At 39.9% G+C, this 17482-nt stretch overlaps 2 protein-coding genes across 10 annotated transcripts; one reads left to right on the top strand and one right to left on the bottom strand.

The window, feature by feature from the left end:
• Positions 1–559: 559 nt before the first annotated feature.
• LOC110801128 (uncharacterized) lies at positions 560–4918 on the top strand. Of its 9 annotated transcripts, XM_056828543.1 has the most exons (8): positions 560–835; positions 926–1018; positions 1475–1652; positions 1736–1771; positions 1864–1888; positions 2016–2164; positions 3332–3502; positions 4300–4918. In XM_056828543.1, the coding sequence occupies exons 1-5, from the start codon at positions 801–803 to the stop codon at positions 1864–1866; spliced, it is 345 nt and encodes a 114-aa protein (XP_056684521.1). In that variant the 5' UTR covers positions 560–800; the 3' UTR covers positions 1867–1888; positions 2016–2164; positions 3332–3502; positions 4300–4918. The 9 variants fall into 9 exon arrangements, 6 of the variants coding, with proteins under 6 accessions (XP_056684521.1, XP_056684520.1, XP_056684516.1 ...); XM_056828542.1 differs by having other exon boundaries at positions 1864–2164; XM_056828540.1 differs by lacking the exon at positions 1864–1888 and having other exon boundaries at positions 565–835.
• Positions 4919–10995: 6077 nt separating this feature from the next.
• Positions 10996–12570, bottom strand: LOC110801117 (uncharacterized). The gene has a single exon (XM_022006432.2). The coding sequence runs from the start codon at positions 12568–12570 to the stop codon at positions 10996–10998; it is 1575 nt and encodes a 524-aa protein (XP_021862124.2).
• Between the last annotated feature and the right edge of the window lie 4912 nt (positions 12571–17482).

The following is a 17482-nucleotide window of genomic DNA, read 5'->3' as shown; positions in this document are numbered from 1 at the left end:
AGTCACACTTTTATAAGTATCCGAGAACATAGGAATTAGGGAGTACCCTCCTCATCTCTTAAAGGTTGACTCATTCTTTCTATTTTAGTGACCTAAGAAATATGGAATTATGAAGTGGGTTTGAAATATTATTTAACTCTTGGTATAGAAAACAAAGTAAAAAGGAAATGTGAGACCTATCCTAACACATATAAAGGCTTGAACTTGATTTACTATTCCTGTAACAGTTAATTACTATAATACCCTTAATTCTTCTTTGTTTTACATTCTGCCCTTGCCCCAATCTATTGCCACGTTCGCCTTGCCATCAGCTCTCCCTCTCCTCGAGTGCGTCGAGGCGGATACCGGGCATGCAACAACAAACACATATCAACTAAAAGACAAACAGCTAAAAGACAAAAAAGGAAGTACCATTCATGTAAAAAAAGTACCATTCTAATACCATTCTGTAAAAAAAAGTACCATTTATGTTTAGAAAAGTACCATTTAATTTTTTTTTTGTCCTTTTTCCTATTTTGTCTTGTGTTCTGATATGTATTTGGACACACATATCAGATATGTGTTTTTACTTCCTCCCCTCTCCTCTTCTCTCATGGTAGTAACAAGATCTGCTATGGCTACCTTTTTCTTCTTCGATATTACCTCCCTCTATTATTTTTTTTAACAAAAATGCCTCATTTTCTCTCTTCTTCTCCTCCAGTCGACATTTCCTTCTCTCTCCTCCAACATCACAACAATGGCAGCTGAAAATTCTAGATCCATAACCAATTTAGGTTTTACGTTTGCAGAACCAAGCTTCAATGGCGGGATATGATTTCAATGAGTTACACATGAGGTAATTTTTCTTTTCATTTGCAATTTCGGTTTTGCGACTTCAGCCTATGTTCCTCCTCTTCTAATTGGATGTTTTCATGATACTAATTAGTTTAGGGTTCGATAATAATTCGTGGAAGTTTTTTGTTAGGCCAATCTTACAGTCTTCACACTCTCCTCACATTTCTACTCATCAATTGAAGAGGTAATTGATCATCCCTTACATTTCAATTATCTGGGTTTTCATGTGTGTTCATCAATTTTATATATCCAACCTTGTTGATTGGTAAATGGGTGTTTTTTTGTCCGGTAATTTTGAATTATGGGTTGTATTACGTAGAATAATCCCTTCATCTTTGCCGGTTTGTAAATTTGGTTTTTTTTGCTAAATTTTAATCTTATTTGTTTATTCTTGCTAATGGATTAATGGGATTTTAAAATATAATTTGTAATTGTGGGGAGTAATGTACAGTAAATGCTCTTCATTTTTGCTAACGGCATAATTGGTTTGAATGAGACTTTGAGCTGATTTTGAGCTAATTTTGAGTTTTTGGTAGTTTTGTATAGTATCTGCTATTCATTTTTGTTCGTGGATTAATGGGATAAGAATATAAGATGGAAAACAAATTATAGGTAGCTAATTTTTGAATTGTGTAAGTAGGAAAATGGCAGCAGCTCAGCTTACAGCAGCAACCGTATCGAGCAGATGTTTACCCACTTTTGAAGGGCTTAGGTCTTCATCGTTCAAGGTTTTTGCTTTTGTGCCATCTAGACAAGGGCTAAGACAGAGGTCTTTCCGCCCTCTTGTTGTTAAAACTGCTACTGTTGTTCCCCCCAAGGTACTTTTGCTTCGTGTTGCTGTAGCTCTGTTCTGCAAAACTTAGTTGTTCCCTAAGAATTCGTTTGCTTCGTGTTGTTGTAGCTATGCTTCGTGATGCATTCTTCATTTATGGCCCTGGTAATTATCTTTATCCTTCCTAGAACTCCGATTTCTTCATAATCCGTATGTATGATAATTTTGATATTTGACAATTATAATTTTTCTTACAGTGATACCAGATTACAATCTATAGAAGTAAGTTTTGTGTTACATTTTTTGTATTCAACCCATATTTATATAACAAAAGTTGTTGAAGTAAGAAACCAAACTTGGTGGAGATGCAACTCTTATTGAATATGTGGGTTCTTATCTAAACATGCAGGTTCCTTTAGTCAAGCTGGACATATAGCTGGTGATTCAGGTATATATATGCCCATTTCTATGGAGTTCTCTTTACGAAGAGCTGTCAACAACGGTTACTAGGATTAGTGCAGGTGGATTTGGAGAAGTCTTCTTCATCTTAGAGGCGAGGTTTGTACCTACAGTTTCTTTGAATACAAGTGATAGTGCTGACTGGCATATTTTGCATAGTTATACTGTTACCATAAGGCATTGTCGGGCTTCTTAGGAAACTCTACTAATATACTTGGAGATTGTAGTTTGAAAATCTGAAACAGATATATTCCACAGAGTTGATTGCTCGCCCAACATCGGAGAACCCTAAAAATAGAGCATATAGTGTGAATAAACGACATAAGATGGATTCTAGGGAATATGAAGTGATTTTTGTTGTTTAGTATTTGAATCAGTGTGAGAAAAATACTTTTAACATATTAAACAAGTTGCTACAGACATCTTATTTCAGATGTCAGAATGATGACTCCCCTCCCACCTTCTAGGTATTATAGCTCAGTTCTTGTCATGGGAAGACACAGGTGAGGTCTAGGATGGCCTTACTCCCCATTTGTAAATGAAATGATATGACATTTCTTATTTGCACAATTACCTGTCTGAAAATAAGGGGAAGCTCTAAATTGCTCCCTAATCTCATCCTCTTTTAAATCATATATCTTCGGAATGGCTTGCAGCCTGTTAAACAAACTGTTAAATGGCTTGCATGACTCAGCTTCTTTAAGAGTTAAGAAAAAATATTTTTAAATCTTGCAATTGAGGCATCTAGAAGGTCGAAGCGTGCTTTTGCAGCCTCTATGACAGTCTTTACACACGTAAGAAATGAGGAGGGGTATATTGTCCATTAAGAGTGTCCTAGATTTCAGCTTCCATGATGTTTATAGTCTTTAACATCTGTTGCACCTCACAGTGGAGTCTATCAAGTCTTAATTTCAACATGAATTTGCAATTCCATTCATCACAACAATGAAGTTGAGGTTTTAAAAGGGGAGACATTTCTGGTGCATATTTATTTAATTTCAGATGCCAAAATACCTATTATTTTTTTTGTATGTCCTCTTTCCTTTTCCTTAAATTCACCAAACGCAAGTAAATAGTTGTTTAAATCGTCTTATGATTTGTCTCCTCTGCAGTTGTATGGTGTAAAAGTCACTCAGTTAGCTTACAGCAACGAGGTCATTAATACTGATGTTCTTGCATTTGAGTTCTTGGCTCAGTAGATTTTGCAACTATTATGAAGGCCAATGTTGTTTCAGTTTTCATGTACTCTCATTAATTGATGTTTAGGACAACTATTTGGAATACTTTTCCAGCCTTGTGAAAAAGGCTAGACCAATACATGGTGTTGATGCTGTAGTGAAGGCCAATGGTGTAGGTGGCGATGTACGCATCAAGTATTCGCATCATCCAGAGTTTGAAAGCATAGCCAGGCAATTTAGTATTTTTGAAGAATGGAAGGTATGTTAACGCTCATACTTTCTTTAGCAATTAGATCTCTTACTTTTTGTTCCATGCCTCCAATTAAAATTAGTCTTTAATTTCCGTTCAGGGCCATGCCTCGGTGTTCTCGTCACAATAAGGATAACATTTTATTAGTTAAACTAATATGTATTTAAGTGCTTGTTATCTCTGTATACTATTTTAATCAACTTGTTTGCTTCTAAGGGTTCTCTTCTTTGGCATTTGGGTTATATAATGGGATAAAGGGCTCATTTAACTGCTTGCACCTTTTATTCTTAGAAGTATCAGACTATTGCTTTCGAGTAAGGGTCAATTGGGAACAATTTTCTCTGTTACAATAAAGGTAAGGCTACAACGTTGCAGGCATTATTCAGTGCCCTCCTCCCCCCTACCAGTCTTTAATTTTCTTTCAGCTAATATAGGCTTTGGGTTATTTGATGTAGAAAAAACATTCTCAATTCTAGATTATCTTTTGTTTGCTCCAATTACCTTTTTGCCTCGTGTCAAAATTCTGACATTGTTCATAGTAGTAGCCTGCCAATAAGGATATTTGTTAGGTATGTTCCTGGTATGATCATTGGGAAGAGTCGTTGCTACTTACTTTTCTTTCATAATCTTGGTAGCTTGTTTGTGTTTGCTGTAATTTGAAGTTGTTTCTCCTGCTATGAATAAGTTTTGCATGCCGAGCAGTTCCCGTTGATCCCCGTAAATGCAAGCTTATGGCTTTTTCCTTTAATCGAGACAGATTGAAAATTATACTTCTTGTACATGATTATAATATTTTGTTGGATCAGGATGGTGTCCCCAGGGCGGCATACAAGGGAGTAGTAGTTTTCAGATACCAGCTTCAAAGCGTGTCTTCCTTTTTGGACCAGATTCACTACAACAACTTAGGATAGAGAAATCTTGAATGTATACAGGTTAGAGCCTAAACAATTTACGATTGTTCACTCCCCTCCCTGCCCTGCCTTGCGTTCCTATTTGTAGGTCTCATAAGAGAAGTAACCAGACAAAATTTTTTAGAAATGACTGAAAGAAGGGGCATTTGGAGTTTCATCATGTTGTAGCTTGGTGTAGTTTTTAAAACTATGTAAATTAATTTTTACTGTGATGGCGTACGTGAAATTTCATGCGACACTAATTAGAGAACAGTTTTTGCAAATTCCATTCGGCGAATATGTGATGCCGTTTCATGCTCTGCTAGAGCACCGGTTACGTGTTGTTCATACTTGGCTACCTGTTGAACAGACACAACCAAAGTACAAGTGGCTCGTAAGATTTTGTAAGGTTTCTCGGACAGTTGTATATCGGGTTGAACTCGTAGTTGGAAAGTAGTGTAGGTCTCAATATACAGACTCTTGTAATCTTGCTACTCTATATGATTTGTAAGTTCTTATTTTTATTACCAGGTGAGAGACTGTATGGCGGATATATTTATGAATGTGGCCGGACTGCAAGAGTGGCATGACATAGTTTGATGCTCAAGTGCAGAATATGGTTTTTAGGCAACTAAAATAGGCATGTGTGCGACTAAAGATTTATTGTGTTCTCACTCAGTCAATTTTGTTTGTTAGTCTTGTCTAACTTGCGCAATAAAAATATAAATATTAAGTTAAAAGACCTAAACGTTTTTTACTTGTATTATGAGTTTATTTGCTAATCGTAATTTCTATATAAAGCATTAATATAAATTTGTAGGTGGTCGTGTTTTACTTAACTTTTTTACAAGAAAGTTTTATATAACTTGGGGGACTGTGCGTGCCATAGCACAGTCCAACAACTAGTATCAATTAAAGGGGAAATGGAAAAGTATTTTAAGTACATGCTCTCCAAGTTTCGAAATAATAGGGACAATTTACCTTTTTATGTTTGCCAATGTAAATGTTTGGACATTAATATCCCTAATTTTGTATTCGTAAAAATTATAAAAAGTTGATATTCTGAAAGTACATATCACGAATCAAACAAGACCCTTACACAACTTTATTTTTCCATACCCATAAATCACAAATGATAGTCAAATAGAAATTTGTGAATAGTGTAAAAAATCAAAGTGTTTCTATTATTTTGAAATGGAGGAAGTATGTAGTATTAGCATTTCCATGTTAATTATACACTTTTTAACATCACTTACCCATATGCTACGTACAAAGTATTACATTTGTTTCATTAAGTTCTTTACGATTTGAAAAATGTGTCCAAAATTGAAATACATTGATACTCCCTTTGTCCGCGCTATTACATATAATAAAGTATTATCTTATGAGATGTTGTTGGAGTCTTCTTAATACTCCCTTTGTCCCGGAATACTCGAAATATTTTGACCGACACAAAGTTTAATGCATTGTAACTGACTTATTATTTAATTAGATGGTAGTTGGTAGTGAAGTTTTTATTTTTATTTTTTATAATATAGATAGTGAGATAGTGGAGTTTTTTTTAATGTTTATTTTCAGGGAGTAGGGATGTAAGTGGGTCCTTGGGTAAGTAAGAAATTGATATAATATAAATAAAAGTTTCCATTTTTAGAAACGTTGCAAGTAATTTGGGACGGCCTTATAAGGAAAGTGTTTCGAGTATTCCATGACGGAGGGAGTATTTATTTTCAAAATATCAACTTCAATTTTTCTCATACATATTTACGGTCAAATATTGCATTGGAGTACGTGCAATAATAAGTGTAAAGAACTTGATAAAACATATTTAGTATAAGATAACTCTAACGTGGTCAATTAAAACCTAAATCACGATCCTCGTACAAATAGATAGAACCATACCCTAAAATGAGAACTAAGAATCAATCTAGGCCTTTAGATCAACAAAATTCAATGATCCAAATAATTCATGTATCATTAATGACATTTTCATAATTATGTACTTTTCAAATGAATTCCCATTTTCTTTACTTTTAAAGAATTTCATTTACGTTTTGACTAATTTTATTTACTTTTACTAGTTTTTCATTTACTTTTACTATAAAATTAATATAAACTTATCCAAAATGATATTTTAATAATAAAAAAAAAGATTAAAATGTTAGCTATCAATGTTGTACTTTATGATTATTGTTGTGGTTTCTTCCTTTAAAGTTGAAAAATCTATACGTAGTATTTTAAAAACATAACCATAGCTTATTAGATGCCACGTGGCATCTTCTTCTTTCATCAATCAATTTAGTTTTTTCAATTTCCCTTTTGTTGTTGCTTTTACAACTCTAACGTCTCTTCCACTTTACTATTGTCATTCAACATCAATTTACTATTTAATACATTTATTCATCAACATTTTCACCTCATCTCCCTTTTTAACACTCGATATAAATTTACCATTAAATTTATTTATATAATATTTCAACCTTCAAATTCTACATTTACTTAAATCATGTATTCCCACTAAAATAACACACCCTTGATAAATTAGAACTTTAAAGACGGTTAAATAATCCTTATATGTATAATTGCCCGTTCTTTGAACGGGCTCAAAAGCTAGTTAACTATAAGAAGTTGCACATTTTTTTTATTTACTTTAAGTCAATAGAATTTACTTTTATGTGTGCTTGCTTTATTTTTAGGGGGGAAAACTGGTTGACATTCTCATTATACGTACCTAGTGTTTCTGCGAAGAAATTGCTAAGTGTGAAAATAGGGGAAGCCTCGTCAACCTGGCTGTTATTTTCCTCCAATCGGCTGTCGTTTTCCTACAAAAGGGAGCAAACGTAAACTGGCTCGGGGGGGTTCCCGAGAAAACCCTCTCCGACGCTCAAGTCAGTCCTAGTTAGAGAGAGAAAGTAGTCAGAGAGGGAGTTTGGGAATCATAATTGCATACCTGAGTAATGATTAGGTGGGTCATATTTATAGTAATACCGAAGGGCATTATTAGTAAATATGACCAATTGTAGGGGTATGAAATCATGGGCCTGCAGGAGGCTGAGATATGGGCCCCGAAATTAAGGTCTGAGTCCATCAAGGGGTTTGTGTTTGAGGGTATTTGAGTAATCTCCCATGGAAGGGGTATTTTGGCAATTTATGTAAAAGTGGGTCCCACAAGGGGGCCCGAACATTAGCCCCACGCCAAATATACGAGACTGGCTGTCTCGAGGCTTGTGTGTTTGGTGGAATAAAAAGTAGTAATTGATGGGGTAACATGTGGCTAATGATAATACTTCTTAGAGTTGATAAAATAGGTGAAAAATATTCTAAGTATTTGCACCTTTGTGGGTTTATAAAAATATGGCGGTTGTTTTGAGGGTATTATTTGTGGGTTATAGAAGATGGCGGTTGTTTTTTAGTGAGGCTGGGCGTTTGTTTTGTGTATCAAATTAATTGAGTGAGGCTTGGCTTTTGTTTTATGGTGATGAGTGATGATGTCACCCTTTAGTTTGGAGTTGGTAAAATAAAATGGGCAAAAAGTTACCGTTGGAATTTAGGGTCATTAAAACAACATCCACTCACTCCACTTATAATACTCCACTTGCTTTGGCATTTAGTGGCATTAAAACAACAGCCACGTTTAGTTCCAAGTTGTGCGTGTATCACCCGCCAACCGAGCCATGCCTCGTCACGTGGATATGGCTGATGATAATTATCTTTAGAGTTAGATAAAATTGGTGATGGTATGATAGGCGTGGCTGTTTGTTTGCCGCCCTTGATGCCTGCGCACGGGGGTGAGCCAGCGTGAGGCTGTGCGGCGTGCCAGGCGAGCTATGAGGGGTGCGTTGGTGTTTGCTGTACCCAGTATGCCTAGGGCGTGGCTGTTAGGCCTCGCATCGTTCAGGTTGGCTGGGGTTTATCGCACACGGGGCGCGCGGGCTGCTCTAGCTCGGGTAAAGAGGGACAGTGTCTCGCGGGCTATATATGGACGCGTGTGGCTTCTCTTGGCCGCACATGTTGGTGGTCAAGCCCAATACTTGAGTGATTGTTATGCGTGGAGAGTTTGCGTAGCACGGTAGGTCGGGCTAGGCGGTTGGTCTCCGTGCATAGGGGGGCTGATGAGGCTCGCCTGAGATATGGCGCGGTGCGCACGGGCGAGTCACGGGCATGGCTGCCGTTTTCTACCCGTAAGGGCAATTTTGTCGATCGTTGGATGAGCTATGCCCAATGTTGGGCGGTTTATTTGCCGAAGATTCTGAGCCCCAAGAACTTAGTTTATTTTTTAAGTATGGAAGTGTTTTTGTATTTTTCGTGTTTTGACCGGTTTTGGGCGTTGGGCTTGTTTAGTGAGTGTGAGGGCAGGCCAAGGCCAAGGCTAGGTGGCTTCTACTCGTCGTACATGATGGTGCGATGGCTTCTACGTGCCGCACATGATGGTGCGATGCCTTCTACTCGCCTCACAAGATAGTGCGATGGCTTCTACTCGCCCCACATGATGGTGTCGTGGCTTTTTCTCGCCGCACATGATGGTGCCATAGCTTCTACTTTCCCACATGATTGTGCCATGGCTTCTACCTGCCACACATGATAGTGTCATGGCTTTTACTCGCCGCACATGATGGTGCGATGGCTTCCACTTGCCGCACATGATGGTGCCATGGCTTCTACTTGCCGCACATGATGGTGCCATGGCTTCTACTTGCCGCACATGATGGTGCGATGGCTTCTACTTGCCGCACATCATGGTGCCATGGCTTTTACTTGCCGCACATGATGGTGTGATGGCTTCTACTAGCCGCTCATGATGGTGTCGTGGCTTTTACTTGCCGCACATGATGGTGCCATGGCTTATACTTTCCACACATGATTGTGCCATGGCTTCTACCTGCCACACATGATGGTGTCATGGCTTCTACTCGCCGCACATGATGTAGATAATTATGCTAAGTATGAGAATGGGCTTCTGTTTTACAAAGGGACTAATAAGCCCCATGCTCGTGCGAACGATGACGCACCATTCTTGAAAATGACTTAGATATTTTGCTAAGTTTGAGAATGGGTTGTTGTTCTCCAAAGGAGCTAATGAGCCCCATGCTTGGGCGAACGATGAAGCACCATCTTGACAATGACTTAGATTATTTTGCTAAGTATGGGAATGGGCTTATGTTCTCCAAAGGGACTAATGAGCCCCATTCTTGGGCGAACGACGATGCGCCATTCTTGAAAATGACTTAGATATTTTTGCTAAGTATGGGAATGGGCTGTTGTTCTCCAAAGGGAATAATAAGCCCCATGTTTGGGCGAACGATGAAGCACCATTCTGGAAAATGACTGAGATTATTTTGCTAAGTATGGGATGTTGTTCTCCAAAGGAGCTAATGAGCTCCATGCTTGGGCGAACGATGATGCGCCATCCTTGAAAATGACTTAGATATTTTTGCTAAGTATGGGAATGGGCTGTTGTTCTCAAAAGGGACTAATGAGCCACATGTTTGGGCGAACGATGAAGCACCATTCTGGAAAATGACTTAGATTATTTTGCTAAGTATGGGAATGGGCTGTTATTCTCCAAAGGAGTTAATGAGCCCCATGCTTGGGCGAACGATGATGCGCCATCCTTGAAAATGACTTAGATATTTTTGCTAAGTATGGGAATGGGCTGTTATTCTCCAAAGGGACTAATGAGCCCCATGTTTGGGCGAACGATGAAGCTCCATTCTGAAAATGACTTAGATTATTTAGCTAAGTATGGGAATGGGTTGTTGTTCTCCAAAGGAGCTAATGAGCCCCATGCTTGGGTGAACGATGATGCGCCATCCTTGAAAATGACTTAGATATTTTTGCTAGGTATGGGAATGGGCTGTTGTTCTCCAAAGGGACTAATGAGCCCCATGTTTGGGCGAACGATGAAGCACCATTCTAGAAAATGACTTAGATTATTTTGCTAAGTATGAGAATGGGCTTCTGTTCTCCAAAGGGACTAATGAGCCCCATGCTTGGGCGAACGATGATGCGCCATTCTTGAAAATGACTTAGATTATTTTGCTAAGTATGGGAATGGGTTGTTGTTCTCCAAAGGGACTAATGAGCCCCATGCTTAGGCGAACGATGATGCGCCATTCTGGAAAATGACTTAGATATTTTTGCTAAGTATGGAAATGGGTTGTTGTTCTCCAAAGGGACTAATGAGCCCCATGCTTGAGCGAACGATGATGCGCCATTCTAGAAAATGACTTAGATACTTTTGCTAAGTATAAGAGTGCGTTCATATGTTTGAACTTGGCTTCTTTTTTCGTTTTGATGTATGTTGAACTTTCTTGGCCAATGTTTGGCTTCTTCTTTACAACATTCTAAAAAGACGAAAAAATTCCTAAGTAATATCCGCCGAGCTCTTTACTATTGCCTTGAAACATTGAAAATTCGTTTACAATGATGGAATGTTATTTAGCCTTTGGCGGGCTTACATGTATCTTACCCCCACTTTCATCATTGAAAACTGTGGATGTGAGCTATAAAGCTAAGTAATTTTGAGAAAGGGAGAAATGCTTAGGAAATTGAACATAAAACCTTCTAGGGTTGTCGGCGTTCCAAGGACGAGGGAGGGGCTTGCCTTCAGGAGTTTCAAGTCCCTTCCGGCTTGGCTTTCTTGGCCTCTGGCTGGGGGGTACTTGTCCCTCTCTTGAAGCTATTAACATAGCATCGACTGCCCACTTGTTGATCCCCAAAGATTTTTCCCATGGTGTTATCTTCCAACTCAAATTGCATGAGAAGTTGGTACACAGAGATTGCGGCTTTTATTTTGTTTAGTAGAGGCCGGCCTAAGATGATGTTGTATGGTAAGGAGATATCAACGACAAGAAATTCTACTAGCAATCGCCTTCCTTTGTTCTTGGGACCCAACCTGACGGGTAGCTTGATAGTGCCTTGGGGATGGACGGCTTGACCTCCAAACCCAATGAGTGGTTGGGAGATGGTTTTTAGATCATGTTTGGAATACTTGAGCCTTTCTAGACACTTTAGAGTAATTATGTCGGCGGATGATCCACTATCCACTAACACTCGCCCTACCGTTGAGTTAGCGACTTTCATTTCGATGACCAGGGGATCGTCATGGGACTCTTGAACTGGGTGGCTAGTGTTCCCACCAAATTTCATCACCGGGGCTGTTTGAGAAGCCGTTGCCACTTTTAGGACTTGATGTTCAAGTGCCCATAAGCTATCCTTCGCCTTGCTCACAGACCCGCCTGTTGCCAAGCCTCCGGCTATCACTCCAATGTAGTCTCCCGTATCATCACTAGGGGACTCCTTTTCTTTGGCTTTCGTTTTTGGGGGAGGATTCTTCCTTAAGTAATTATTCAGCTTGCCCTTGTCAGCCAAGTGATCTAGTGCCTTTTTTAGCTCCCTACAGCTCTTTGTGTTGTGCCCGCACTCGTGGTGAAACTCACACCAAAGTGACTTGTCTCGCTTTGCTTCGGGCGTACGGATTGCAGGTGGCTTAGGGAAGAACTCTTTTCCTTTGAGATCAAGGTAAATCTTCCGCCTATTGCAGTTGTACCTCGGATCCTCACCATGGTCATCAACCATAACTGACTTTTTGAGGGAGGGCTGAGTTTGGTCGTGGCTGCCGTTTGGTCTTGGATTTTGTTTTTGCCTTGTTCCACTCACACCACCCCAATTGATCTTACAAATATATGTGGCTTGAATGTGCATTTGGGCCTTCTCCATTGCTTCCTCGAGGTTGGACACCCCGGGCTTGATCAACTCGAATTTGAAGTCATCTGGCTGAAGTCCCGCCAAGAGGGCTGCGAACTTGGTTTCGTCCTTGAGATTGTGTATCTTTAGGACTTCTTCATTGAACCTCTTGATATAGTTGCGAAGGGTCTCCGTCTCTCCCTGTCTGACCGCCATCAAGTTAACACTTGTCTTTTGATGTCTTCGACCTGCAGCGAATTGGCTGATGAACACCTTTTCAAGCGCACTGTACCTCTTGATACTCCCCTTCGGCACGTGCTTGTTGAACCAGATAAGTGAAAGACCCTTCAAGGTGGTGGGAAAGTACCTGCACCAAGTAGCTCCACATCCAGTCTGAACGTTCATTTGAGCCGCATAGGCGGCCATGTGCTCTTCTGGATCCGTAGTTCCATCGAAAGGCTCGATGGTAGGGACCTTCACTTTGTCTCGGCGAGGGGTGTTCATTATCTCTTGGGAGAAGGGAGTGAGAGCCTCCTGTAATGATGAAGTGTGCCCGTGCCTACCATTTCTTGGTGGAGGGGAGCCTCATCTTCCTCTTGGGGGTGCATGTCTACCTCTACTCTCTGGGAGAGGCGAGTACGTTCGCTCACGGCGTGGAGGGCTCCTTCCTATTCTTGAGGGTGAGCGATGCCTTGGGCGATAAGAAGATGAATGATCCCCTGGCTGTTGATCGGGGGTTGAAGCCCTTGTCCTGGGGGAATGACCTCTAACCCGGCTAAGGGGTGAGTGGCCTCTAAACCGGCTAGGGGGTGAGTGGCGTCTCCTTACGGGAGAAGGTGAGCGCCTTCTGAGAGATGTCATGCGGGAGCTGACTTCGATTGGTTCGACTTGTCTTGAAGGAGTGGGGTGTCCTCGTGCGGAGGCGGTAGTCTTAGCATTAGAGGGGGGTAATCCTCGGGTGACCCTATCCTTCCTGATGGCTTCTTTGGCTTGTTCGAGGCGCCTCCTGAGCAAGAGGTCCCGAGCATCAAGGTCTCCTCTGTGCAGCTGTCGTTCTTCAATCACCCGCCGTGCATCTTGACTGGCACTTGATTGGTGAGTGCGAGGCTGTGCCCCACCCCTGTCACCTAGCCTTTCCATCACAATTCGAGGCTGTGCCCTGTGGATGGTATGAGATGATGTGCTCACCCTTGAGCTGACGGGGCGAGTGGGTGGCTTCCTCGAAGGTCCTTCTCCCGCATCTTGAAGGTTGCGGATAGCCTCATTGACTTGAGCAGCCATATGTTTCAGATCCTTTTTGGAGACCAAGTCTTCAGGGTGACCCTCAACATGGGGCTGGTGATTCTCATGCTCTTGATCACCATCGTGATCATCTCCGTTGCGCGGAGTGGGCATTAACACGTAGTTAGCATGAGACTCTGATCGGTGAGAGGAGGAGTGTTGCCTGGTTCGTCGAGTATTAACCATGGCTTGTAGTTGACTTCCCCACAGACAGCGCCAACTGTTTCTGCGAAGAAATTGCTAAGTGTGAAAATAGGGGAAGCCTCGTCAACCTGGTTGTTATTTTCCTCCAATCGGCTGTCGTTTTCCTACAAAAGGGAGCAAACGTAAACTGGCTCGGGGGGGGGGGGTTCCTGAGAAAACCCTCTCCGACGCTCAAGTCAGTCCGAGTTAGAGAGAGAAAGTAGTCAGAGAGTGAGTTTGGGAATCATAATTGCATACCTGAGTAATGATTAGGTGGGTCATATTTATAGTAATACCGAAGGGCATTATTAGTAAATATGACCAATTTTGTAGGGGTATGAAATCATGGGCCTGCAGGAGGCTGAGATATGGGCCCCGAAATTAAGGTCTGAGTCCATCAAGGGGTTTGTGTTTGAGGGTATTTGAGTAATCTGCCATGGGAGGGGTATTTTGGTAATTTATGTAAAAGTGGGTCCCACAAGGGGGCCGAACACCTAGTTTTCATTGAAAATGATGCTTAGATTTTGTTCTTTGGAGTTGAAATAGCTAGTGCACCGGATCCCATCAGAAAATGATGCTATCTATATGTAAATTTTTGTGACTCTCATTCAACATATACGTCGTAGTTAGTTAAGAACACATACAATACAAATACAATACACTTGATTCTTGAAGATCAAAAAAAGGTGAATACTATTATCGACGTGTTCAGTGGCGTATCCAGGATTTTGAAACAGGGTAGGCACTTTTAAAAGAAATAAAAATACAATTTTTTTTTTAAAAAAAAAAGATACAATGAAAATGACAATTTTACGGAGTACTAATTACAACGTTTACAATAAAATTTACCAATTTCACCTTTCACCGTTATTTTATAAATTCTATGATTTTAAAGATTAAACAAGATAAATGTATACGGAGTACTCCGTGTTATATAAGAAAATACCAACAAAACATTTAAAATATATGAAGTAGAAATTAAAAAATCAGATGAGAATATGGCGTGCCACCCCGGGGAAAAAAAGAAATTAAGAAAGAAAGAAAATTTGAAATTTTAAATACTCGGAGAATTAAATATCAGGTTTATATATTTAATATGCAATAAAGAAACATAAAGACAAGATGATGGAGTGGTTAGGGAGGAACTCTAATTATGACATTGTCTCCTTTGGTCATTGGTTCGACTCCTAGATTGAACAAAGGCCTTGCCAATTTTGTCTTGATAACACAAATTCTTATTTACAAGCAGTGGTGAAGCTATATGGGGGCCTTGGTAGGCCATGGCCCCCCCTGAAATTGTAGATATATAGTTAAAGTTGCAAATATAAACTATCCATTTCATTTAGCTGAGTTGGTAGTGATAACAAGCTGTCATGTTGCTAGTTGCAGGTTCGATTCCTAGTTAGGCTCTTTTATCTAGCATTTTTATTTTTAATTTCATACATCTATTGTTCCTTGTTTACGAAACCCATTATGGACTTATATTCATTTTTCAAACATGTTTTTATTGTCTTTGAGTAATTTTCATTACTTTTATTGTTATAGTATGTAAGTAGAGAATAAGTTATGTTGTCCAACAAAATATATACTAAGTAAATATTTAATATTTTATGTTACTTAACTGTTATTACCTAGATATTTTATATTTAACGGTACTAAGCAGGTGTCACTTGAAACTTACTTTTAATAGTGTCCAGTTATTTTAGTGTTAGTATTTTAAAATATTAAGAATTTTAGGTCAATTTACATTCTACAGTACTAAACAACAACAACAAAAAAAGTTGGTTTGATATATTGAAATTCTAGTATTTTCTTTTAGGGAATTAAACAAGTATTCTAGTACAAATTTCGGTCCCCCTTGTACAAAAGTTATGGCTTCGCCCCTGTTTACAAGTTGTGTACTATAGGAGTAAAAGTTAACTTTAAGTGCTTAAAAATTAGGTTAAATTGTTTTGTACCACCTACAAAATAAAGTGGAGCGGTAAAAGCCACCCTATATTACTCAAAACCGCCCCACTACTTTACCCATATACCCTCCTTTATTTACCCCCTCATTCAACATTTATCATCCTTATTTACCCTCTTACCTTCCCACCCCAAATCAGACCACCACCGTGATAGGTTATGATACATATGACAAAACATAAATCATGCGGAAAAACCATAAAGCCAGGAAAGCATATTATTTACACATAATCATTTAGCATAGTTTAGATGCATACACTATATATGTTGCGTGCCCTCCCTAGCTGCGCCCGAACCGAACAAGAACAAGTCTTTAGAACTCCAAGTGTCGTCCCTCCGTAGATAGTCCACAACACGTCCGGATCCGCCTTAAGCTTGACCAACTAGAATCTCCCTTAAGGTTGCCTAGGAATTTTGGCTAATATGGTGCAAGTGTATGGCTGATTTTTCTTCAAAATCTTACCTTTAGAATACTTCAATTGTATCTATAAATTATAACCCTAGGCACCTATTTATAGAGGTATGGAAAAGGAACTGGAATCCTACTAGGATACGAATTAATTAATCTAGAATCCTAGTAGAACTCTTATTTAATTAATTTATCCTTTTAGGATTAGGAATTTAATCATATATCGAAACCTGATAGCTTTAGGATTCGTATAGCACACAAACACACACACGCACGCACAGCAGCCCACGAGGGGCGCCATGCGCGCGCGCGCAGCCCGCGAGCTCGCAGCCCATGCCACGAGGCCCACACGCTGCCACAGCCTTGGCGCGCGCTGGGCCTGCCTTGCGGTGGGCCTGGCGCAACCTTGGCTGGTGCGTTTGTGGCGCGCTGGCTTGCTGGACGATGGCCCGACTTCGTGCTGGGCCTTCGTCCGGCAGGCCTCGTCCGATGCTAATTCGTACGATATGCTTCCGATTAATTTCCCGATTCCGGAATTCATTTCCGATACGAACAATATTTAATATTTCCGATTCCGGAATTAATTTCCGCTTCGAACAAATATTTAATATTTCCGTTTCCGGAATTATTTTCCGATTCTGATAATATTTCCGATTCAGACAATATTTCCGTTTCCGACAATATTTCCGATTCCGGGAATATTTCCATTTCCATCAATATTTTCCGATACGTACCATGTTTCCGTTTCTGGCAACATCTACGACTTGGATAATATCTATATTTCCGATACGATCCATAGTTCCGTTTTCGGCAATATCATCGTTTCCGGAGTATTCATTTCTTGCTTGTGACGATCTCAGCTCCCATTGAAACCAAGATCCGTCGATTCCGAATATCCATAGATAGAGTATTTAATGCCATTAAATACTTGATCCGTTTACGTACTATTTGTGTGACCCTACGGGTTCAGTCAAGAGTAAACTGTGGATTAATGTCATTAATTCCACTTGAACTGAAGCGGCCTCTAGCTAGGCATTCAGCTCACTTGATCTCACTGATTTATTAACTTGTTAATTAATACTGAACCGCATTTATTAGACTTAATAATATATGCATACTTGGACCAAGGGCACTATTTCCTTCAGTCTCCCACTTGTCCTTAGGGACAAGTGTGCATTACCTAATTCCTTTGTCGCTCGATGCTTGCTCTTGAACATAAGGTAAGAGTTGTCATCCTTATTATGTCCAGAGGTGTTTCTCGGTTTCAGAGTTCAACTGATCAAATAAACAGATAATCATAGCCTATGATTCATCCGAGCACGACCATGCATTTTATAGTTTCTAGCTCTCCGAGTGGCCTTGTACAACTTTTAAGCATCTCATCCCGACTTATGGGAGGACAATCCCAATCTTGCGATCTTGAGATTAGACTTCGTTTGATAGGTGATTACCTGAGCGTTGCCTTTATAGCCTCCTTTTACGGTGCGACGGTTGGTCAACGTCAAAGCAACCAGTTCTCAAACAAGTAATCTCAAATCACTCAGGTATTGAGGATTTAGTGTCTAATAATTTTAATGA

Source organism: Spinacia oleracea, chromosome 5 (assembly GCF_020520425.1).
Source record: "Spinacia oleracea cultivar Varoflay chromosome 5, BTI_SOV_V1, whole genome shotgun sequence".
NCBI lineage: Eukaryota > Viridiplantae > Streptophyta > Magnoliopsida > Caryophyllales > Amaranthaceae > Spinacia > Spinacia oleracea.
Note: the sequence above shows the minus strand (reverse complement) of the source record. Positions and strands in the feature narration are given on the sequence as shown.